This window comes from Octopus sinensis, unplaced genomic scaffold (genome assembly GCF_006345805.1).
Source record: "Octopus sinensis unplaced genomic scaffold, ASM634580v1 Contig11667, whole genome shotgun sequence".
Taxonomy (NCBI): domain Eukaryota; kingdom Metazoa; phylum Mollusca; class Cephalopoda; order Octopoda; family Octopodidae; genus Octopus; species Octopus sinensis.
The window spans coordinates 66,721-91,574 of record NW_021832430.1 but is presented as its reverse complement, the minus strand read 5'-3'; the positions used below and the strand labels follow the sequence as shown (position 1 = coordinate 91,574).

Here is a 24,854-nt window from a genome sequence, read left to right as displayed (position 1 = left end):
CGATTTATTACAAATCCAATTTTTTTTGTCAGGCACTGTATTATCAAATGTAAAAGTTAGATACAAATTATTTTAATTAAATATACAACATTTATAAAGTCTATAATTGTAGTTTGTGAATTTTATTTATTTAAATTTTAGCAGTTTGACTACTAAAATTAGAAGATTTCAAATGAACATGGGAATTTGTTAACCCTTCGATATAAAAGCTCGGAAATGCCTATTTATCTAATAATAAAATATTATTACAACGAAAATTCAATTTGTTAGTATACATGCAATTATATTATTTATAGATATATTTTACAGATATCTCATTATTGCTGAATTTTATAACCTGAAATTAGTCAATATCGTAAATACGTTAATCTGCAATTCAGTTAAAAGATTTCCCTCAATTCGAATATTATATCCCTTGAGAGTTTTGGTTTGATAAACAATGAGGTCATGGAGACGACTCCTATGGGTGTACGTAGTAACTAGTTGATATGGATTAAATATTTCATTTCCGTAAACAAGCTGAATATAGTGCTCCTCATCTGCTTTTGTCTCCAAAATTATTTCAGATGTCCATCTTGGTATTCTACCGGCTTCATATTCTGGCCCTCCTGCACCGTTGAAAACCATAACACTCACCATCTTTAACCGTATGGAAATATCCTTTTTTTACATTACATGTATCATCCTTCCCTCCGCAAACTCCGCACATGTCAATCCTTTTTTTGGAATCGACCCTTAAATCACATCCAATGACCTAAGCATTTTATAAACCGGATTCATTAACATGGCACACTCCGTCAATACAAAGTCCTTTATTTTGATCTGGTGTTAAACAGGATGACCCAGAGTTTCTTATTCCAGCATATTTTCTTTTATTTGAGATTCTGTCAATGCACCAAAGCGAACATTTATTATCCAAATCTAGATAAAACATTTCATTCAATATGGATAACCTTTGATACTGAAATAATGTGTTTTTCCGTAGATGGCCGAACACTGGGAATCTAAATATGGTTCCCAGCCTTTATTACAGTCCTAGATTTTTTAAAGTTACAGATGACCCGATTTTTACAAATGTTATAACTCTCAAAGTTTCCCCTGCAGAATTTCGCGCCATCGGAAGGACTATGTAAGATTCAACGACTAATACGGTGGATTGTTACATTCCCTGTATCGAGTTCGGATAGAGAGGCCACAGTTTTGTTTACAGTTTCCAAACTCTGACCAGGGTCCAAACCTCCCGTCAATAAAAGGTATGAAAGGTTTGATGTATTCGCATTCTCCTTGGTTGCAAATCTGTATGTATTCAAAGTCCAAATTACATTGTTGTTTCCACACTGGGTTCCGTCAGGTAAGAGTATCTGTTTATAGTATGAATATTGTTTATCATAACATATTCCCCAACATGTATCCTTTGTGTTTTATTAGTTCATTGCTAACTCTGTTTGTTGATCTGTAAAAGTTTGGAAAATTGTTATAAATTGAGCATAAATTCAATCCACTAGGGGCATTATAAGAAGAATATCGCTCTACAAATGATGTCTTGATACAGTCTGTATACTTGCTCAATCTAGAATAAGTATACTTGTCATAACTTTAGCATTTTCAAAATATCGTCCTTAGAACATGAAGACCACCTTTGTTTAACGTCAGAGTCATAATAGGAACGCATTATCAATGCTTCTTGACAAGGATTGGGTCCAGAATCATCGTGATTTATCCCCAAACTGTAGAGTTGATTAAAAAAAGAGTACAAATGCCCTATTTCATGCACAAGAGATACCGCAGATTGTAATCCAACGAACCTGACTGCAATGCATTTGTGGGATGTACATAGACCGAGTACAGGAGCTTTTCCTAATACTCTGTCGTTAGAAAAATAGTTTCTATAATTTTTAGTTACACTGAATTATCACGTCGTTAATTTAATGAATATGTCATGATCAAAGTCTCTATCCCTGTCGCAATTCCCCACGTCATTATCAGAGTTATGCATGCTTTCTTCTCTTGTGGATATCTATAAAACTAAATTTAATCGTATACGTGCTGAATAATTTTCACGACGTTTATATAAAAGAATTCCCCGAGAGAATGCTTATGGAGTAAGACATTGGTCAAAAATATATCATATTGTATACCATGTGCATTAATATTGGAACTAATTTATTCAAACGGTGAACGATTTCGGGTTTATCTGATTCCACTTTGATTACAACGTCTAGTTTGAATGGATAAAATTGTCCCAATTTGTAGTTTTTATTTCCGATGCCTCTTTCTATATTATTGTATATTCTAATAGATAGAACTATATAAATGGTGAGTAATCTGGTCATTTTCTGGATTATTTTTTTGATAAAGTATGTGCTTTCTTGAGACGTTCGTTTGCGAATAGTTTTCTGGTTCTATATAATATACCTCTTTGTTAATGTGGATATATCCAATCTTTAACATTTATTATTAATCTGTCTACCAATCCATGACAAATATCGATAATAGCAGAAGACTCAAGTTCGTTCACAACCGAACCATGTTTAATGCAAGTATCTCTGTTTTGTTCTTTTTTTGAATTTTTAAATAGCCTTAGTGTTTGCTTTCTTCCATTTATGTCGATTTCGTAAAAAACAAATTCATTTGATTTATGCATTGGTTCATACATTTTGTGAGGAAATACTGTTTCCAGCTTGAAATAATTTTCATCTTTAATTACAGTGAATTTTATTTTAAACCTGTTTTCTTAATTTCATTTTGAATGCTATAGACAGTAATTATGAAATATCCCAACAGGTGATTCATCATAATTATTATACGTTTTTATCATTATAAATTACACTAATTGTGCGACACAAGCTATTGTATATTGCAATATGTTGCTAAATGTATTTATATTAATAGTTGTGAATAATTTTTTAGGAATTGATTGAGAAATCAATAAAATATGACATGTATTAACTCCTTCTATGAGCTAACAAGCGTTTAAAAAATAAAAATGCAAATTTTAAAAAATTAAGCGATAAATCGATTACGTAAAAACTTGTTTTAAATTACGTAAAAGAAATGATCTCACTGATTATTTTAAAGCAACAATTAACAACTAAACCAAAAATTCATTTATCCTGGTCTCCGAAAATTTTTTTCCTCTGAGAGAACTATTCACTAACTCACTATTTGTACATTTAAGCTCCAAATCATTAATAATTTGCTCATTTGTTTTATCCGAGGGGTCTTCGCAAAATTTGTTTATAATTTCAATCAACTTGCTGGTTTCCGTAATGCAGAGATGGCCGACCAGTCGATCTTCGATATATAAATTGCTAATTATATTTTTGTATTTAAACTATTATAAAAAATAATTACCAATAATAAAGTTATTTTTTCGCATGTGTCAAATTATATTAAAAACCTGCCACTCTCAAAACAGTCTGGGTCAGAAAGACTGAAAGTATTTCTAAAAATCTTTTATTGCAATTAAAAAAGGATCTGCAGGTGTGTTCATATTTTTCTCTACAATTTGACGAATCAAACGATGCGATTGATATTGTTCAGCTATGTGTATTTTCCAGTTTAGTCTTCAATGATCTAACTGAAAAAAGAGTTATTTGCTATCATACCTTTGAAAGAAAGAACAACTGGCAAAAATATTTATAATTCTTTCAAAAAGTTTTTGTTATCATGGGAATTATTACCGTTAATGAAGAAACTTGTATCCATAACAACAGATGGAGCCCCTGCAATGATCGGAAATCAAAATCGATCTATTGCATTTTGCGGAAAGATGTTCATTTCCCGAATTTTTTTAACATATCATTGCATCATTCACCAACATGCCTTATGTGGGAAAGTGTTAAATTTTAACTGTTATGCAGACTACCGTTAAAATTATTTTAAGATTGAAGATGAATTCACAAACAACTTGCCGATAAAAATCATTATCTCAATGAATTTGCAATGGTACTAAAAATATAATGAATGAGTTTAAACACAGATTTAGCGATTTCAAGAAAATTACAATATTATGCAGTTTCTTAGCTTCTCCGCTCATGGAGAAAGACATCGAAAAATGTTTCAGAAGAATTAAAAAAGATTTTTAACGCTGAACCAAGACATAGTGAAATAGAAATTATAAATCTAAAAAATGGTGTCATTTTAAAATCACATTATAATGTCGACATGTGGAGATTTATATCTCCAGAAAAATATCCAATATTGATTGATTCGTATCAACGAATTCTTTCATGCTTTGGAAGCACATATTTCTGCAAAACATCATTTTCAAGCATGAAAATGAACAAATCTCAGTACAGGGCCCGTTTAACGGTTAACTTGCGGATTGCATGAGAATAGGACTAAGCTCATATGAGCCAGAATTCGAAATAATCGCAAGAGAATTACAATGCCAAAAATCCTATTAACTTTTAATTGTAAAATAAAAATTTTGTTGTTAGAATATATAATTCGATCGCCAAAAAATTGCAATATGAAAAGTAGCTCGCCGGTGAAAAAAGTTGGCCACCCTTGCCGTAATGACTTCTTCTTGAGACGCATGAATCCCAATCCTATGCTCCGCCACCATGCTTTCTATTATCTTCTTAATCACAAATGCATGAATGTATGTTCTCGTTGGGCCTTGTACTGATAATTTTTCCATATAGGCTTTATAACACTTTGAAAGCACCCCGTCATATGTCAGCAAAATTGGAATAATCTTCACAGGTGCCCCGTAAAGTATCATTAGTTCTCCACCCAGATCTTATTTATGTAATTTTTCCACTTCAGTTTTCTTAAGTCTCTCCTTTGATGTAATTTCCACCTCAATTATGGAAATCTCATTCTTCAACTTGTCATAGATAAAGATATTGAACTTGAGTATCTGTCAATGTTAATGTATCTGTTACGGGCAAAGTCATTAATTATGTTAATTCCCATGAATTAATGTTAATTTAATCAGGTTATAAGTGTATAAAATAGTTAGACGTCTGGATTTGAAATTCAACAATCTCTTTTTACCAAAAAATCTTAAAAATTTACAAAATCTAATCGAAAAAATCAAATTTTAGTATTACTGAATATTAGAATTTTCCCAAGAAAAAAGCGAAAATTCCTAAGAAAAGACTTGTAATTAAACCTATTCAAAGGAACAATTTAATTCAAGAAGCTAAGTCGATTTAATTGATGTGCAAACTCAACCCGATGGAGAATTTAAATTCATTATGGTAATTTCCGGATTAATGAATTTGCCTGTAACATATCCACCTTTATCTTGAAATTTTGGCTAGATAAATTAGATTGTAACGAATAAGATTTTAACTACCCAGTTTGTCTGTAAACCTGCAAATGGATTCATTTTACAACTTATTTGTGCCTTCTCACATAGTCACTGTATAGCATTCTGCTGCACTGCGTAATCATGTAATCTACTGTTTTCTTATTTTTTTAATAATCACACAGCACTCCACTTCAAGAAAAAAGTTTCAATCTTACGAGAGGCAATACAAAGCTTCACTCCTTGGTGTATTGTTCCCTTTTTCAATTTTAAACCACAATTATAATATACTAATAAACATACAGGAACTACGTGTTTTAGCCACTTATTTGACACCCGTACCTGAAAAAAATATTCATTTAAATCATAACGAACAGAAAGAAAAGTGAAAATAATTTCTAATTTTAAATTAAAGGTTAATCAAAATGACTGCATTGGAACATTCTTAAACACCGCACTGAGAGACTCGTCTCCAGTAGTACTAAAACCCGAAGATCCCTAAAACAGAATAAGCACTAAAATTCCACTTTTTTAAGTTGGATAACATCTGTTGGTTGAATCAGCTTTCCATTAATTGGATCCCTTTTATCAGTCTTCATAACGGTGTTTATAGATTCCATCTTCATCACGATTCCCCTGTTCATAATAAAAATCGAAGTACGATGTCTTTAAGACTCCACACGGAACAGAATTCCCCAAATAATCGCCAGTGACAGGACATATCCAACGATCAGTTGATGCCGCCAGATTTGTAGAATTAGTTCCTTTTGGACGTTCAAATTTGATCTCTAAAAGGTCCTTGAATTTCAAAGATTTCCCACTCATTGGACATTTAACAATTTTTGACTACAAATTGAATATTAACACTACTGGAGGTTCGGGAGGTGTTTGCTTGCATTCCGGAGTTAGAGACGGGATCCAGAAACAGGACAAAACCTCGTTTTCCGTGGTGGAGACATTCCGTATTTTTGATGGCTTACTGGCAATCGATAACTCTGTATCGGCATATTTCCTTTTTGTTTGTTCGAGCTGTTTGATTTTTTCTTTTTTAACTTTTTTGGCTTCATCGTCCCTCCATTGATGCCATTCTTTAGTTTTCCGTTCAATTTCTCTTTTTGAGTTTATTATATATTGAAGAATGGCCTCCTTTTCATATATGTAGCCATCGGGACTGGGGAATTAGTAAATTTCATTATTACGTGATCATTGGATGGACACAGGGCTGAAGAGTAAGACAGCAGCAATCAAAGTCCTATTTTTAGTATATATAAGCTTAGACTTTCATGGAATATTTACTCATTCGCATTGTTTGAGATCCATATCCCGACGCTTTTGAATCTTTCTTCTTTTCGTAGTAGGAATAAACCGAATTTGCAGTTGCATTCTTACCATGACGAGTCATTAAACAACAGCTACTAAAATAGTTTATTATTTTTAATATTCAAAAAATTTAATTTATTAAAAAGTATTATTAAAATATTTTGTGATCTAAAGTTACTCTATCTTGGAGTATTTTTCAACTTTCGTGGCACGTACGTCGATCACTTAGAAAATCAAACGAAAACGAGTGTACGGATCCTTAAAAGCCTAACCAGGTTCTATCTGGGTCCGGAAACGTACATCTACGTATAAAGAACGTGTGTACACCCAGTCCTCAAAAAGACAAGGCGTTTTAAAGATCTTTAAAAAGTCGAATTTTTTGCATTGAAACTGGCTTGTGGAGTATAACTTGACAGGTGGCTAGAAGACTTGCAAGAACGATCCGGATAGTCCTGGAGAAAAGTTATGTTATGTAATTATAATTGGGGTTAACATGGAAAGAGACACTTTTGTGCTTTGTTTTTTTTTATCTCTCCGTTAATGATCTTTTCTTGTTTTTGAAGCTTTGGTTTTTCTTGAACAATAAAAAACTATTCTATTCTATAAATCGAACTATTTTATAAATTTTCAGTCCTAACAGTAAGTAATCATGAAATGTCTAGTTTATCAAATTTTATCTAATTCCCACATGTATGAAATAGTAGCAAAATTTTACCAGCACTGCCAAAACTCCCTAATAATCTAATATTCAACTCGTGCCTATGTCTTGGTAATTGGGGAAATCAATTAGCGACTGAATGGATGAATTAGCCACTACGAGACATCAGTAGAACCTGTCGAGCATACGTACGCTGTATCCCGCTTCATGAGTCTAGCAAAAGGAGGCTGATCGAACGCAAAAAGGAGGAAACAAAATTTGTTAATGATTTATTTGATTAAAATTTTTCTATCAAATAAAAATCTTTTAAAATTCGAATTTTGGGTTAAAAGACTAAAGAAACATTAAAATCTATATTTCGAAAAATGTAGTGATATTTCAGAATAAAAATCAATTTTTTAATTATAGTTTAAAAAAATCTCATAATTAGTTTCCATGGTGACTGATTATTAAGTTTACAATAATGACTGCAAGTCGCGGGAAAGTGGTCTATCCTCTTGCATTTTCAAAAGAACGGAAATATTTTTGTGAACTATGTCAGAGGGAAGCTCATCTTCAATGTAAAAAGTGCAAATTCGCATTTTATTGGTGAACTTTTGTAATAAAATACATTGTCAGCTGTAGCGAACACTTGGAGGCTGATTTTAATGGAGTTCATGAAAAAATGTGCGATAAAATTGAGCAAGTTCGGTCTCCGGTACCATTTTTCATAATGGAGCGTGAACGAATGGAATATAAAAATAAAATAATTGAATTAAAGGTAAAATCTAAGATTCACTTGGTCAGCAAAACATGTTACAGATGTGTATGAAAGAGGCACAAAAATACATTTTTGAAAAAAAATATAACGAGGCGACGGCTGCTGCAATCCAAGCTTTGAAATTAGATGTCGACCTTAATGGAATGGAGAGCATTGGGTTGATTTCTTCTTACCTAATTCTCAGTGAAGCAAGCATAGGTCAGACATAGCTTTTAATTTTAAGGTTTAAAAAAGATGGCGCAGATAGAAAATTATTTGTCGCAAGCTAAATGGATTGTTATGAAAAACAGCAATACTCCGAATCTCCTCAAATCGAAAATGTTTAGAAATTTTGGTCTTTTTTATTTGGAAAAAAAGAAATATGAAAACGCATTGACAGCCTTCTCGAAAGACGTATTTTCCTTAGAGGAGTGACGTTTGTAGATTTTTTATGCTTCTTTGGATTCTCATCAAAATAGCATTTTGACCATTGGGGGATACTTTAATCTTGCACGCGTATTCGAAGCAAAAAAACAATTGGATGTATCGGCTTCGATATACCACAAAGTTTTACAATTTATATTTTTTCTGGTTGTATATATATTACACACTCGATTCGATGAACTATATTCGACTTGGTACGAAGAAGAAATAAGAATTCAAAAAATAAACGTCGCAGCAAAACTAGATGTCAACAAAATAATAAAAATAGGCAAATAAAAACTTTAATATTTTTAGATAAAAACGAGTCAGTTGAGTCAGAGGTAATTCTGACAAGTATTTTAAATTTTTTCAATGAAATAAATGGTTCGTCTCCTAATCGTCTTTTTGACGTATACACGACATTGATATATCTAAATTTTCTGACTAGTCAATTCGAAAAAGTAATATAAATATGTTTAATTTCATGGCACGGGAGTTTTTTAGGCACAGAAAAGAAATTAGTTTGAATACGAATCCTACTATGCCCCTTCTTGGTATCCGAACAGAACTAGAAACTGACCTTTTTTCCTAATCTTATTATTAATACAATAATATTAATTGCTTATATAGAAAACAAAATAGATACTATTAAAAACAACTATTCTAGTTAAATTTTGCATTGCCGTTTCTAGTCCATATAATAAATTCTCAGTCAAGTTGTATTTTTTATTTTTCAATAGGTATCCAGCATCTGCTAACAGATATGCTCTTGAAAGTTTTGCCATTTTTCAAGATAATTGTTAAAAAGCTTATAGAAAATGATGGTTATTTTGTGCTCGTCTTTTATCGAAATCTTTTTTAGAAAAAGTATTTATCACCGTCTATAAAGAGGTACTTGTCCCTATGAAGACTCCAGAGTGGATACATAGCTTGTTAAATTTTAATGTGAAATTATAAATTAACTAAGATGTTTTAACTCATTGATAACCAAGTTTAGAAATCTTGATAATAAGACAATAGTCGGTAATGTGGTTTAGTCGCGAACAGCTGGAATTCACAATTTTATAAATGCATTTTCCAGGTGATGAAATTTGATAAAAAGTTCGTGAGAACTCGAAAATAATTACAATAGTTTTTTGTGGATGTGTGCAAACTAATATTATTACAAATAATAGTAGTTAAATTTTACTATCCATTAATAAAGTCTTACAAGAAAATAATCTAATCTTATATTTATATTTCGAGATTTTGGAATAAAACTTGTGAACATATAATTAGTTATACAAAATGTAACATGTTTTCACTTGAAATGTGATAACAAAAAATCGCGAGAACTCATCATTTTCCGTGTTTGTGATTTCATGCCGAGATAATGAGTTATATATATTAACTTGGCGTGTTTTTGTAAAACATAATGTGGAAAGCTATCTTATTTGTTTACCTTACTCTTCAATATAAAGAATCGTTGTTTATCGAAACACAAAAATTAGAAATTCTTACTAAACTCGGACTTGAAAAACCTCCCGAAATAGACGTTAAATTTTTAAACAAAGCTCGCAAAATATTATCTAAACATAATCCTGGCGCAAAATCACTTTTTGTTAATGATCAGACAAAAGTATTGAGCAATATTGCAAGTATAGTTAGAACTTCACTTTTCTAGATGAATCTAGTGATTTGGTATTTAATGTCAGTAATATCAATATTAAGAAATTGTTCCTTCAATTTAAATCAAATTCTGAAAACAATATTGAAAAAGTATTCGAAATAGATCAGAAAAAAAGTTATTCTAATTCTATTTTTTCCAAAAAAATAAATACATCGGATAACAGAAAAATAAATATAAAAATCAACGATTCTAAAAGAAGAGTAGTAGTTGGTTTTTCGAAAAAAGTCACAGTTTAGTCATTTAAATTTCAATTTTTAGAATTTTTCTGTCAAATTTATTTCTCATAAAAACAACAGAGTCAAAAGATCAACCCAAAATGACTGCGAAAGCTTTGGATGTTGTTTAAAAAGCCAATTAGTGAGTTTTTCTGAAATGGGATGGGATTGGATTTTGTCCCCAAGTTCATATTTGGCTCAAGAATGTGTGGGAAGATGTTCAATGGGAAACATCAACCGCCAATTATCTTTAAATGTGTATTTAAGAATTTTGAACAACAAAGCATCATGTGTACCAGTCGAATTCGAAAATGTAAATATTGTATATTTGGAATCAAATCGACTCAAAATGAAAGTTTTAAGGAAATTGATTGCAACAAAATGCCAATGTAATTAGTAGATTTTTTGATTTAATTTTGAAACTTATTATAAAATTCGTGTTTGGACTGGTAAATTTAATTTTTTGTAGCTATTATTGCATGCTGAGAATTAATTAAGAAAGTAATTTTAATTCAAAAAACTGCATTTAATTAAGTCAATTTTAAAATTTTTTATTCTACGTAAAATTAAACTACAATTAATTATTTCGCTGTTTAAAAACCTTTACACGTAAATTCAATAAAATGTTTTTTGTTTCAATAACTTTTTTTTGGGATGCAACAATAAATCTGATAAAATCAATTTAATTATCAAAAAATTAATTTTTTTATATAATTGAACAAAAAGGATAAAATTATTTTTTGGAACATAATAAATTATTTATTCTGTAAGAAACAACACCACAAGCAGCATATAAACTATGTCCAAATTAAATAAGACTTCTTTAAATTTAAGAATCTGAAAATTTTTGTAATGAAAATAATGTTTAAATGGATAATTTAATAATGGTATATAGAAATTTTCACAAAATTGCATCTAAAGATAAGACTAAAATTAATTTTGTTTAATTAAAATTTTTTTTCAGGTCCAAAGAAAATAGAGAAGTTGACTAAATTAGATGAGTCGCCGAGCGGATGGACAGGGAATTTCCACGTAATATCGCGAACGATATCCGCTGAAAAAGCCAACTCGTTTCACGACTATCGTGACTCCTCCTCGAGATGATTAAACCAATCTCTGAAAGGAGTTTGAGGGCTTTGGGTCCAATTATCCCACTGGTCTCGAAAGCCAGAGGAATGAAGCAGCAGGTATCGGTCAAAGAGCTATATTTTGCAGTTTTCCTAGATTCGGTAAGGGCAGATGCAGATCCAGGACGAGAAGCGGAGTCAACCAACGATGTTGATAAAAATGAGTCTACGCAGGTAACATTCCACACGAGTGCCATTCCCTCCCTGAACGGGAATAAAGTCGACCCGTCAGGGCGTTTTCCGTCCCCACGGTCTAGTCATATCGGTTCTAACATCGAGGGGAATCCAGCGGCGTTAAGCGCGCGCTTCACAACGTCGTTCAATGAGGCGTGCCTGAGAATCCTGCCTGCACTGAGGCGACAAGAGAGAGGGTATAAACCTCTCCTGTCAATGAGTTGTCCACATCTGCAATGGTGCGGCTGGCAAATCTCTATGCCAAGCCGTATTTAAAATCAATGAGAAATAATTTTAAGACTTTAAAGAATTATAAAATAAGTCTTCTGAAATCTTCACAAACTGTTCAAAATCTTTTCCTAGTCAAGTTAATAAAAAGTGAAATAATTAATAGTTCTTTAGTTTACGTTTTCGTAATTTTTAGTATTTTGTTATATTAACCTCACCTTCTTAGTGTCCACGTTCACTGCACGGATGTCAGCGCGCAGTCTAGATTCAGAGAGTACCTCCTCAACACGTATCAATAACCCTTATTTTGTTTCGGCTTGCATGCTCTTTAAGGTCTTTCCGTAACACCAGTGTCTGGATATATGCCTTTACCCTGTTCTCCACTCCGAGCGTCTCCGGATTGTTCTTGAAGAATTTTAACACAATTCTGTCTCAAGTCATAACAACAGGAAGAATTTTTACTTTTGCCCGGTGGATCACTCCCAGTTCATTTTCCAATAACCTGCATACTTTTCCACTTTGACCTGCTTGAATTTTGTGAAGTAATCCCCACCTCAATAAGTGTAATTGTGTTGCTCGATTTGTCGTGAAAAAATATTTCGGGCTTGTTATTAGGGATAGCATTATCAGTCGAAAGGTTTGTGTCAACTCGAATTTTCATAAATTCTTTGGTTATAACAGATTGAACTGAATGAATTTTTATTTTTTCGACTTTTTAATTCCATATTACGGCATAGATGCAAGCATTTGACCACTTCGTTATGGCATCTAAGATAGGGCCCGTTAACCATTCGCCTACATCTGGAGAAAAGGTGATCAAAGGTTTTTTGGATGAGTTGCAGTGGCTTCATTTATTCTCTTCGTTATTGAAAAACAAATTTCGGTCTTGTAGCAGGTACAAGCTTGCTTCAGTCCGGGGGAGAATTGTTTCCGTGGACTATCCACCCGCAAGCCTCATTAACGTCAACATCAATATTCTTCATACATTAGAAAAAAATAGTGTGAAAGGGTTATTTTTCAATTTTTTAAGTCTTTGCCTTTGCACTTCATAAATATTCACGTTGGATTTCCATCAAGTTCCATATTGTCAATTCATTTACATTTTCATTGTATTTACAAAATAATAATTCTGCGATAGTGACCATGCGTGTTTTTTTTGAATTAATGACCGGTATAATTCCTGCTCTTCTTAGGCAGTAGTTCGCCTTATGTTTCAAATCACCATAAAATTGAAGGATAATTGTCTCCTCTTTATTACTAACTGACTCCAGGTCTTCCCAGAATTCCTTTCTTGGAAGATAAAGTCTTTCTTTGTTTGTCGGTTTCAAGTGCATATGACTGTTGATCTCATCTCGAAGTAAAGATTCAATCCTCTCGAACTCTTTTTTTTCGATTTTTGAAGTCATATGAGTACAATGTGCCACGTTTTTTGTAATTGAGTTTCTTCTTCGTCATCATTTTGCTAGCAGTTTGAACTTGCTCAAGCTGTAGTTTAATTTTAGCGAGTTTTCCCTTCACCGCCATTTGTGAATCCGGCAAATCTCCAGTCCAAGTCTGGTGCTGATGCCGATGCGGACACTATCGTCGTCAAGATGGGTTCCGACACTATCAACGGGGAGTGCGTTGATCCAAGCTTCACTCAATTCGCATCTTCCAGTTACTAGACAGGCACGTCTGTGTTGGTTTGATTGGTTCAGAAGCCTCTCATATTTATCTTCGCAGATGGTCCTGTAACGATCTTTCTGCTCAGGAATGCTCCATGTCTGTGATTCTAGATGATTCAGTTTGGAGTTGGAGAATCATCCTGATCAGCAGTCGGTTGGAGTCCAAAAAGGATAGATATGCGGGGCAAGCTTTTCATGATGATAAAAGCTTTAAAATTTAATAAAAATCAATTTATTTAGTAGAATTCTTTACGCAGTTTATTCAAAGACAAACTTATAAGAAGGCTCTCTGTGACAAGAAAGATGAAATAGAAATCCTTATCTCACGTATTTGCAAACTTAATCTCATATGGAGCTTTTCTTACTGAAGAACTATCATACTTTTCTTATGCGCTCATCGCCCTGCTTTCTCGAGCAAGAACACCTATCTCGTCTTGATAATCTGGTTTCCAAAGCTATTCATGGTGAATCTCAAATTTAAACCTGGCGACAAACTGCGTGTCAATTTAGCTATTTGTTGCGGGGGCATCGGTATCCGCTCTTGCAGGGATTTAGCCCTGCCATGTTACCTATCATCGTTGTCCGCTTCCACTAATTTCGGCAACTCTGTTTTCTTTCCCTTTTTTGAACAGTGTAAGTTGTCAGAATATGCTGCAGGTGCTAACGAATGGGTTTCTTGTGAGCTTAAAATCTCAGAAAATCTTTTAGTTCAAAGGAATTAGGATAATATTTATTGCTCACACATACTTGAAACTATCCGCTCACACGCTGACATCCCAATTGGCAAGTATTAATTGCGCTTGTCAACCATATTCAGCAGATTGGCTCAATAAGTTACCGATCTCGTCGGCCGATATGATGCAGGTGTGGCAAACTCATAGACAGGAGGGGATTACACCCTCTCTCTTGTCGCCTCAGTGCTGGCAGGTTCCCCAGGCACGCTTCACTCAATGATGCTGTAAAGTGTGCGCTTAACCCTGTTAGATTCCCTTCAGTACTAGAACCAGTTGGGCTAGACCGTGGTGACAGAAAACGTAATGACAAGTCTACATTATTCACGTTCAAGATAGGAATTGCCTTCGTATGGTATGCAAACTGTGTTGACTCGTTTTCCTCATCATCATTCATTGACTCTGCTCCTCGCACTGGAGCTTCCTCCGCTCTTGATGAAACTAAGAAAATCGGAAAGTATGCTTCTTTGATCGACACTTCTTGCTTCGTCCCCCTGGCTTTCGAAACCAGTGGGGTAATTAGCTCAAAAATTTCAAAATCCTTTCAGAGATAGGTTTAATCATCTTAAGGAGGAGTCATGACAGTCACAAAACGAGCTGGTCTTTTCAACGGATATCCCTCCGCTCGGCGACTAATCTACATTAAATTTCTCTTTTTCATATTTCTTTTCAAAATAAACTTTAAAAATAAAACTTTCATTTGATAATCTAATTGAAGTTTTCAATTGAATGGGTTTTATTTAGAGTTCGCTCGGAGAATTGGCAAAGAAATTCGTGGAAATTTTAAAAAGCTTCCTGCTCTTCTTTTTAGAGCAAGGTACTGTAATTTTAATAATGAAAAATCGTTTTTATACGACGAAACACATCATTCCTGTATCGACAAAGATGTTATCATTATTCAATAACCGCAATCAATATCGTGTAATTGATTTAGCTGTGGATATACGTCATAGCATTAAATTTAACCAAACATCTTAGACATGTTCAAAGATTGGCACATTAATAAGGACAAAGACGATTTAGAATTTTTTTAGCATGACTGTATATTTTATAATCAATAAAATCAAACTTTTTTGGAAGCAAGTTTCCGGTGGTAGAGATGAACGAAATTCAAATTATCCGTTTCTATTGGTGAACATATTCTATATCTTCAATTATTGCTATAAGAAAATATCAATTTTCCTACAATACCCAAATTTCCGACATAAAGATAGTTCAAAAGAGTATTTTGTGAAAAACGTAGAACAATTTATTTTCACCAATTTCAAAAAAATAGGTCATTATTGTCAGTAAAAATGTTTCATAAAATTATCTGTATTTTTACATTATGTGATTATTCAAGTCCAATTTTTTTTTTGAGTGTAATTATATGTAATGAAAAAAATCAGGTTAAAATTATAGATTTACTCAGGGGTTATAGCCTAGCCGAACGGATTGCTTGAGCGTTCCCGCGCACGATTGCGAGCGAGATCCTCTGCCTCAACCAAGAGGACTCGCGAGCATCCATCTTCTTCCGAGCAATGAGGATACCGAGGTCTTTTAAGAAGCATGAGGTCAGCGGACCGGAAGCGCCGGATGTCTCAAAAGCCACAGGCACGAAGGAATGCCGAGTGGCAAGATTCTTGCACTTTTCTACTTTGCGGGCTTCCGCCAGGGCCGCGGCCCTATATTATAATTGTTATTTACCAAATCCATCGATTATCTCTGTCTGTCTATAAACAAGAATTAACGATTTCCATTTGAAACTAAATCACGGTACCGGAAAAATAGTAGAATAAATAGAAGAAAACAATGTTCTTTGGCTGGAAACTAAAAAAAAAATTAAAGGAAGAAAGCACCATAAATAGATTCTTTATATCAATAATATGTAAATAAGCAGCATTAAGTAGAACAAAGGCGAATTAAATTAATCCTTTAATTAATTCTTAAAATTAGAAACAATCCGCCATAGAAACCTTTAGAGTCCTTCAAAGTTTAATTCGGATTAAAAGAGTTTTTTTAATTAGGACATAGGTCAACGATCATAAAATTTGAATTATTTAATCTGATTTAGATTAAAATTAAAGGAATTATTTTTTATGGGTATCCTCAAAAGATGCAGAATCAACAACCAGATTTTTATAGAACTCAAAAAATTACTTTTCTAAAATATACAGAACAAGATCACCATTCACTTTTTCATAAAACTATTAAAAATCAACATTTTTAAAAAAAAAGGTTTCAAGAAACAGTCACAGCAAACAGCCTTGACCTCGAAAAACGCCATGGTGATAGACATAACTGTTAAAGTATGGCAATTCACTGCGTCAAGGGTGTCAGAGCCTGACAAACCGCAAAACAGCTAAATTGCTGCACTATCTCGAAAGGTATAATAGAGATTAACATTATGATTAATTGAAACATTTTAAAAAACTAGCTAAAGTATATCAAGTAGCATAATTATTAAGAATTGTGGACAGATGCAATGTAGTCAAGAATAAACTTGGACTTATTCTCAATCTTTTGTGAAATTAAACTCACTATGTCAATCTTTCGTTCAATTGCTTCTTTTTCATGAATAATAAATTCTGTGGTTTCTTGAAGAATTTTTAGCCGTGTTGCCTTCTCAACTCCTTTTGTATAAGGAACCGTGACTCGAAGTCGTTCCATAAGATTAGTAATAACTCTTCTTCTTTGCTGTTCCCTCACATTATGGTCAGAACGACGTCCATATTCCATATTGAAATAATTTGCAGAAAAAGAAAGATCATCAAATATTGTATAATCGTTTCTTTTCGGAGAAAATTCCCTTTTTATTGAGCGAATCTCCCCTTTAGTTGGAAGAGAATCAAGAAGGACAATCTTTTTATGGGGAGTAGAACGTTTAGGAGAAGGAGTTTCTTCCTCTAAAATAGGTTAGGTCATTCTAATTAACATAAAGTAAAAAAAATTGATATTAATTTTAACTTACTTAAAACTGGTAAAGGCACTTCAGCACTCTGAAATTTGTCTGGGAAGGAATTCTCTAAAAATGAATGATCTTGGAAGGAATAGTCTTGGAAGGAAGTGGGATCCTCTATCTTGATTTTTTTTGAGGGAGGAGACTTGCATTCGGAATCTTCATTTAGAGAAAAGCTTGTCTGAGAAGAATAAATCCCGTCAAAAAGGTCGTTGAAATCGTTACAAGCATAATTAGGCCATTCAAAATCGTATTTATTAAATTCAATGTTGCTTTCAGGCATTTGAAAGTCTGGTTCAAGTAACTGTGGAGGAATGTCAAAAGAAGTATCAACTGATGTATCAAAATCCCAGAGAGACATAAAAATGCAGCCGCTAAGCGTATGATAGACCGCTGTTTCTCGTTAAATAATTTTCTATCACGATATAATTTGGCGTGAATTATTGTGATAGGTTTAGATGGCGTCGAATGAAGCCGATGACGCAGATGGAATAGTACCCCATGAACATAATATGATTCACTTCAAGGTTAAAAACTCATTTTACATTCGATAAAACAGAAATGCAATTATCGATTTGTGCGGTCAGATAATTTTTTTTGAAAAAATGCTATTCCTTTAAATTGACCTCGAATTTTTAATCATTTAATTCAATTTTGTAGGATATATTTTTGTCTTCTTCCGGAATTTCAAGATTTTCTTTCTGATTTTGAAAATATTTTAAAGTACATGTAGTTCAAAGATAAAATTAATTCAGCTTAAGTAGATCTTTAGGCCATATAAAGAAGACTGTGGTTTTAGTTAAATTTAATGTTAATCAGCAAGATGACCAATTCATGTTTGTTACTAATTGTGACAAACCACTTATCTATTCTCACTGTGCCATCAAATGGGTCGTTTCTAGTCAATTTTATAGCACTTTAAATGTTTGTCAAATAATTTCAAAATACCAAGGAGGTTAAATAAAACTATTTAGTTACCGAAATAACCAAAAACTTTTTTTCCATACTAGGGGATAATTACATGGCAATCTTTTCGCTGGTGACATTATCTCCCAATTAATTTTTCTTTAAATGTTAATTTTATTCAATTATGGAAAATATTAATTTTATATCATAAGAGATCACTCATTAATTTGTAAATTAATACTTAAATTATGATAATTCAATGATTTGTATCAGACTTTTTAGATAGAAACAAATAATTATTTTATTCTCTAAATTAGTCCATGTTTAGCCACTTTGAATCAACAATTAAATTGTAAAAGTGGATGGCTTTATGGGCGCCATAATAATTGGCCATTGTACTTGTACATAATTTAAATAAATGCATTAAAATGTGATGAACATTATTTATACTATTAAAAGTGCCAGACAAGTCAATTCACGTTGAACGAAAATAATTCAATAATGTTGAACAATCAAGTCAAATAAAATCTTTTTTCAAGTCTGGAAAGTCACTTTTCTTGTACGCAAGGTTCCACACACTTTCGTGAATTTATTCGTTGTGATTCCGAGATATGCCCCTTGCAGAACAAAAAAAACAAAGATCAAAGTATGCCGCTTTCCGAGCCTGTCTTTTGTTATCATTATTTTTGAAACCATTGATATCGGCAAACGTTTAAATGCACTTTTTTTCTGAGATTCGAACACAGAAAACAATGAAATAAAATCCTAAGGTGGATGCACTTTATTCATTATCCAGAAATATTTTTGCTAGAAATTTTACCACAACTCGTTTGGTCTTTTTTTGCATGCAAGTTAATTAATGACAGTTAGAAAATGGAGAAGGATTGTTGAAGACTACGCAGTTTAGGGCGCCCACTCAGGCTCACGGATTGCGAAGCAGTTGCCTTTCTCGGGTCGTCCGTTGGTCTAAAAGTGTATTTTCGGATAAATATAAAAGAAATTTTGGGAAGGATGGGTAACAAAAAACGGAAATATTGAATTTTTGAAATTTTTTTAAGAATTATGTACAAATTTAGAGAAAGTAGATATTTCCAAAAAGGCACAAAAATGATATTTTGGGGAAATTAATCAAGCTATATTTGGGCATGTTCAATCATATCCCAAAATATAAATGATATTTTTGCTGGACTTTGTGAATATAAAATCTTTTCGACTCACCAATAAAAATACAAGACTTCTTACAAAAAATATCGAAGAATTTCCGAGTTAAACATAAAAATATGCAAAGAACAAGGAAGATTAAAAACGATTACCATTATTAATAATAAAATTTTCATTGAATTTCTTTGAAAATAGATTATGTAAATACCCGGTAATGATAGGCCGATACTTCCTATGCTTGACAAGATCAATTAAGTAATGATTCAACAAATTATATATATTTTTTCATTTTATAACATTTAATGAATTAAAAAGGCTAATTCTTTACTGGGCGAGAGGCTGACGCGATCGAGAAAGACTTCGAGCGTACTATTGCAAGGAATATCCGCTCAAAAAACCATCTCGATTTGCAGGCGTCGCCTGTGACCCGATCTCCTGAACGAAGCTGATTGCTTTTCCGACTAAGGAACCAGACGTCTCAACTGCGAATAGAAGGAATTGGCACTTCTCCACAAATGAAGAATACTTTCGCATCCTTTTACATTCAGCAGTAGTAGCGATCGCTAAAAAGCCAACCTTCTCAGGTTCTCGGGCGAGAATGAGTCCACACACATGAGGTTCCAGGTAAGTGGCTTCCCTCTGTTGAAGGGAAACACAGTAATTCCGTCCGGTCTCTTCTCGTCTCTCCGATCGATCCCAGTGGGTCCGAGTATAGAGGGGATTCCGGCGACTTCTAAGGCTCTCCTGATGAGATCATTTAGAGCAGAGGTTTCCAAATGGGGAGGCGCGCCTCCCTAGGGAGGCGTTGACTCGTGTCAAGGGAGGCGCGAAAAGTATTTCAGAAACATTTTTGAAAATTATATCTATGTAAAAAACGTGACTATATTCCATAATAAGAGTTATTAATTTAAAAATTATATTTTTCAAAAATTTATTTATTTATTAGACAATTAAATAATTTTAACACATGAATAAATTCTTGAGTGGTTGCAAAAGAAAATTCACGAATAATAAAGATTTTGACGATGGTTCAAAAAATCAAAATGATTGGAATATAATATCAATACCACTCCAAAGACAAGAAAATACTTTCCATCTTACTTATTGTTAGGATTCACACGTATCTTGTTGATTCTATGGAAAAACCCCTCTGTTTGCTTTGCCTCAAAACACTTGCAGCAGATAGTATGAGGCCATGCAAATTAAGAAGACATTTTGAAACGATGCATTCTGAACATGTCCATAAGTCTGAAGAATTTTTTAAAAGAAAATTAGAAGAGTTTGATAACCAAACGAAATCGTTAAAAAAACTTGTTTCTGTCTCTTCAAATGCTTTACTAGCATCGTACAAAGTTTCTTACAGGATTGCAAAATGCAAGAAACCGCACAATATCGGAGAAACTCTAGTTTTGCCAGCAGCTATCGATATGGTTGAAGCAATGTTTGGCGAATCCTATGCAAAACAATTACAGCAAATACCGCTTGCTGATAACACAGTCGCTAGAAGAATTGATGACATATCTGAAGATCTTTGTGATCAGTTGGTTTCTCGACTACGTAACTGTAAATTTGCTATACAAGTTGATGAGGGAGCTGACATAAATAAAAATGCACATTTAATTGCATATGTCAGATATGCTGAAGAAAGTACAATAATAGAAGATCTATTATTCTGCAAACCATTTCCTGGAAGGAGCACGGCCAATGAAATTTTTAATATAATTGATACTTTTTTTGAAGAAAATAACATAGAATGGATCAATTGTGTTGGACTTTGTACAGACGGAGCACAGTCAATGTCAGGAAATAAATCTGGTCTTCAAGCTCTTGTAAAAAACAGAGCACCAGAAATTATCTGGACGCACTGCATGCTGCACAGATCAGCACTTGTCTCAAAGAATATGAGTCCAGAACTGAACGATATTTTTGCGCAAATTACAAAAGTTATAAACTACATAAAACACAGTCCTTTAAGAGCTAAGCTTTTTGCAAAGCTGTGTGAAGATATGGATTCAAAATATACATCGCTTTTATACTATTGTGAGGTACGCTGGCTATCTCGTGCAAAAGTGATTAGAAGGGTGTTTGAACTCAAAGATCAAGTTGCAGATTTTCTTGATGAAAATGATATTGAAGATGCAAAGTTGTTCAGGGATGATGACTTTATTGTCAAATTGCCTATTTAGTTGACATTTTTGGGAAATTGAGTATATTGAATAAATCAATGCAGGGACCACAACTACATTTATTCTCTCAAAAGGACAAAATAAAAGCATTTATGAAAAAATTGGTATTATGGAAATCAAATATACAAAAAAATATCTATGACATGTTTCCACTTTTAAACACCTTTTGCGCCATAGTGAACATTGAAGCAACAAAGACATATTTGCTGAACATTTGGATTGTTTGTTGAAGCATTTTGCTCACTATTTTAAGATCTCGACTGTAAAATGTTCGAATGGATACAGAATCCATTTATTGATGAAGAAGATAATCAATTTGCATTGACAACTTTTGAAAAAGAAAAATTGATAGAATTGTCATGCGATACATTATTGAAACAAAAATTTGAGAGAGAACCGCTAATTTCTTTTTGTTGAATGTAAGAACGGAATATGAAATTTTGTCGAATAAAGCAATGAAAGTTTTGTTGCCATTTGCTACTTCATATTTATGCGAAACTGGATTTTCTGCACTAGCTGCAATTAAATCTAAATATCGAACTCGTTTAGTAGTGACTAATGAGCTAAGAGTAGCACTCTCTGCGATGACACCAAGATTTGAAAAACTTTGCGCCAAGATGGAAAAAAAATTATCTCTCATTAACTTTTTGTTTTAAAAAATTGTTTTTGATAAAATAATAATTGTATTATATTATGGAATATAAAGGGAGGCGCAAGATTGTACTTTTTCTCTAAGGGAGGCGCGTAAAAAAAAGCTTGGAAACCTCTGATTTAGAGCACCGTGCCGCAGGATACGGCCAGCACAGCAGCAGACATGTGGCTCACATATACAAAGACCGAGACGTAAACAAACCCCTGTCCTAACGGACTCATTGTCCAGAAGGATACCAATGGTTAGCAGTAGAGTGGCACTGAGCACTGGTGAAGCCCGGGTACTATCGTCCCAGAAAAAGAGTCGAAGCAAGTGGTATCCCAAACCAGGGACTTTTCTTCCCTAAAATGAAGGATTGTCTCCCCGTCGGGGCGCTTACCGTCGACAAGGCGTGCAAGTCATTCGACGAAATTGTGAACCCGCATCGCCAAGGGTGGGGCTGGCACATGTCCAAGCCCAAGCGTAAACAGATATCCATAAGGACTCATCTTCCAGTAGTAATCGCATATTGGGGATATGGAGTGCTTTGTGCCAGTCTCCCGTATGCTGATGACAAGCACAGTTTAGTGAGGTCAGGTTGAAGGAAAGTTGCGTAATGTATTTAAGCAGAAGGTTTTATCCCAGCCCTTTTGGATTAGTTGAATCTCAGGGAAATCAAGGCCAATTGAGCACCATCACGGTAGACAAATGAGTATTCCGAGAGCTCGTTAGGTTCGAGAGAAAGAAGTAGAACTGAGCAAACAGAATTCCTGAAAGCCGACGTTGATAACGTGTATGTAGGCTAGCACCGCTAGTGATCCTTGGATTGAGATGAAATGTTAAGGGTTTATGTACGATATTGTCGATTCTGGATAATGAATCAACGGCAACGAAACACGGGAAAGACCGGAGAATTTAGGTCAGTCTGAGAACAAAAAAAAAGTTTTTCAATGGGTGGAAGAGAGCAGCGGGGGCAAGAGAAATATTAACAAGTTGGCATTTGCCGCCGTGTAGAGATAGCTCAATCTTTGAAAACCCAGAAGTGATCTGTTTATGTCTTCCATAACGACATCTGTGTGTCCACCAATCGTCACGTCATCCAAGTACCAGAAGTTAACACTGGATGAAAGATTCCGCATTCGGACATGATAATTTGGTTTTCTTAGAAATAGAATTTTGCATCTAAAATTTGTATTATATTTTTAGCATCATATGATAATGGTTCAGAAAATCAATATCAGGAATTTATTTTAGATAGTTTGTACAATCAAAAGTTACTGTAATTTACTAGAAGTTAACAAAGCCATCTATCCGAAGTGGACCCCGCCAACATAATTGACGTTGCGTTGCTTTTCACGATAGCAACGGAGATCAACTGGAGAAGCCACCGGGTCTCACGTGTGTCGTGGCTTTTTAATGTGGCTAAGCGTCCAAGCTTCTTTAGGAAGCGAAGCGATTTCCCACTTATTCCTCCAGTTGTCTCGACCACAATCGGACAGAACACGAATCGGTCTCGCAGCGCTTCATATTTTCTCTCCTTTGCCCTCATCGTTTTTTCCGCGGCATACAGTCTGTCCACTGCGCTCCCGGCAATGTTGGACGGGCAGAGAGTGTCCACACAGGTTGCGTCCCAAACTAGGGGTTTCCCCTCTTCAAATGGGAAAATTGTAATCCCATCAGGACGTTTTCCATCTCCTCGGTCAAGCCCGACCGGATCAAGTACGGCTGGGTATCCTGCAGACTCCAGAGCTCGCTTGACAGTTTCGTTGATCGCCTTGTGTCTTGGAAATCGTCCTGCACTTCTTCGACAAGAGAGAGCATGGTGTTCATGACAATCGACGGTGGCCCCACACCGGCATTTGTGAGTCCGGAATATCTCCAGTCCAAGTCTGGTGCTGATGCCAATGCGGAATAAATATTTTGGTCAAATTCTGGGTTAGATTCTAATATTTTTTTTTTTTTGATGATTCAATTGTTTTAGCAAAAAAGAAAATGAGAGAACAAGTATCCGAACTAATTAAGAAGATCATTGTCTCCAGAAAACCCTTTCCATTGAAGATCCAACAGGGAATGTGCACAAGTCTGAGTCGTCGCCGTTATGTTCGGAAAGGGGAGTAGAACCGACTCCGTTACAACAGACATATGCATACATCTGAAGGAAATCCTTAGATTAGGTGATTCTGGTGGCCAACGCAACACACTAATAGAAACCAACGTGCGCAACCGCGTGCTAAAAAATTTCAAATATAAATTTGATGAAAAGATAAACATCTTTGAAGTAACTTTGTTTCAAAATTAAAGATGCTAAAAAAACTGACATAAATTAAACAAATGAGAATTTTAAAGTGAAACAACCAATATTAAATTAATTCAGTCAAAAATAGGTAACTATTAGGACTACTGTGAGTGTCGGAATTAGGAAATGAATGTTGAACTTTTTATTTCCTGAATATTTATTACATACTACCTTTTGTAACCGTTTTTTTACTTTGTCGAAGGCATTCTATAACTAGAAAACCATAAAAGCAATACATTAAATTTATAAGTTTCATTGGAAAAAAGGTTCCGTACAATATAGTCAACAGAGAGGGGAAACAGCAATGGGCTCAGTGGGTCACCCTGCTGAATACCGCATTCGGACATGATAATACATCATTGACAAAAGCAGCTTAGTCACCCTGCTGAGTACGCTAGTTTCAACATTAATTAACATTGACTGGTCGCAACCATAGTAGATCATCTAAAAAGACTTTCAAATGTAATTAGACGTTAAAAATTCTTTAAGTGTTAAACAAAACCTATGTTAAACTAATTCAAAAGCTCC

General features: G+C 33.9%; 2 protein-coding genes and 1 long non-coding RNA gene across 3 annotated transcripts; 2 read left to right on the top strand and 1 right to left on the bottom strand.

Moving 5' to 3' along the window:
* Positions 1–7,688: 7,688 nt before the first annotated feature.
* LOC118761302 lies at positions 7,689–8,786 on the top strand. The gene is made up of 3 exons (XR_004997272.1): positions 7,689–7,826; positions 7,857–8,391; positions 8,422–8,786. It is a non-coding gene; the product is annotated as an uncharacterized LOC118761302 (long non-coding RNA).
* A 7,864-nt stretch (positions 8,787–16,650) lies between these two features.
* On the bottom strand, positions 16,651–17,507 carry LOC115229045. Its single transcript, XM_029799470.1, has 2 exons — positions 17,159–17,507; positions 16,651–17,093 (listed from the first exon to the last, which is right to left on the bottom strand). The coding sequence occupies exons 1-2, from the start codon at positions 17,505–17,507 to the stop codon at positions 16,651–16,653; spliced, it is 792 nt and encodes a 263-aa protein (XP_029655330.1).
* A 2,929-nt stretch (positions 17,508–20,436) lies between these two features.
* On the top strand, positions 20,437–21,399 carry LOC115229052 (protein FAM200A-like). Its single transcript, XM_029799476.1, has 2 exons — positions 20,437–20,860; positions 20,954–21,399. The coding sequence occupies exons 1-2, from the start codon at positions 20,437–20,439 to the stop codon at positions 21,397–21,399; spliced, it is 870 nt and encodes a 289-aa protein (XP_029655336.1).
* Positions 21,400–24,854: the final 3,455 nt, after the last annotated feature.

Bases quoted from the DNA above. Each gene is read 5' to 3' on its own strand.
- LOC115229045 (XM_029799470.1), bottom strand. From the start codon at position 17,507: ATGTCTCTCTGGGATTTTGATACATCAGTTGATACTTCTTTTGACATT. The intron at 17,094-17,158 runs GTAAGTTAAAAT...AACCTATTTTAG, and splicing joins AGTGCCTTTACCAGTTTTAA to AGGAAGAAACTCCTTCTCCT.
- LOC115229052 (XM_029799476.1), top strand. From the start codon at position 20,437: ATGCATTCTGAACATGTCCATAAGTCTGAAGAATTTTTTAAAAGAAAA. The intron at 20,861-20,953 runs GTACAATAATAG...CTTTTTTTGAAG, and splicing joins TGTCAGATATGCTGAAGAAA to AAAATAACATAGAATGGATC.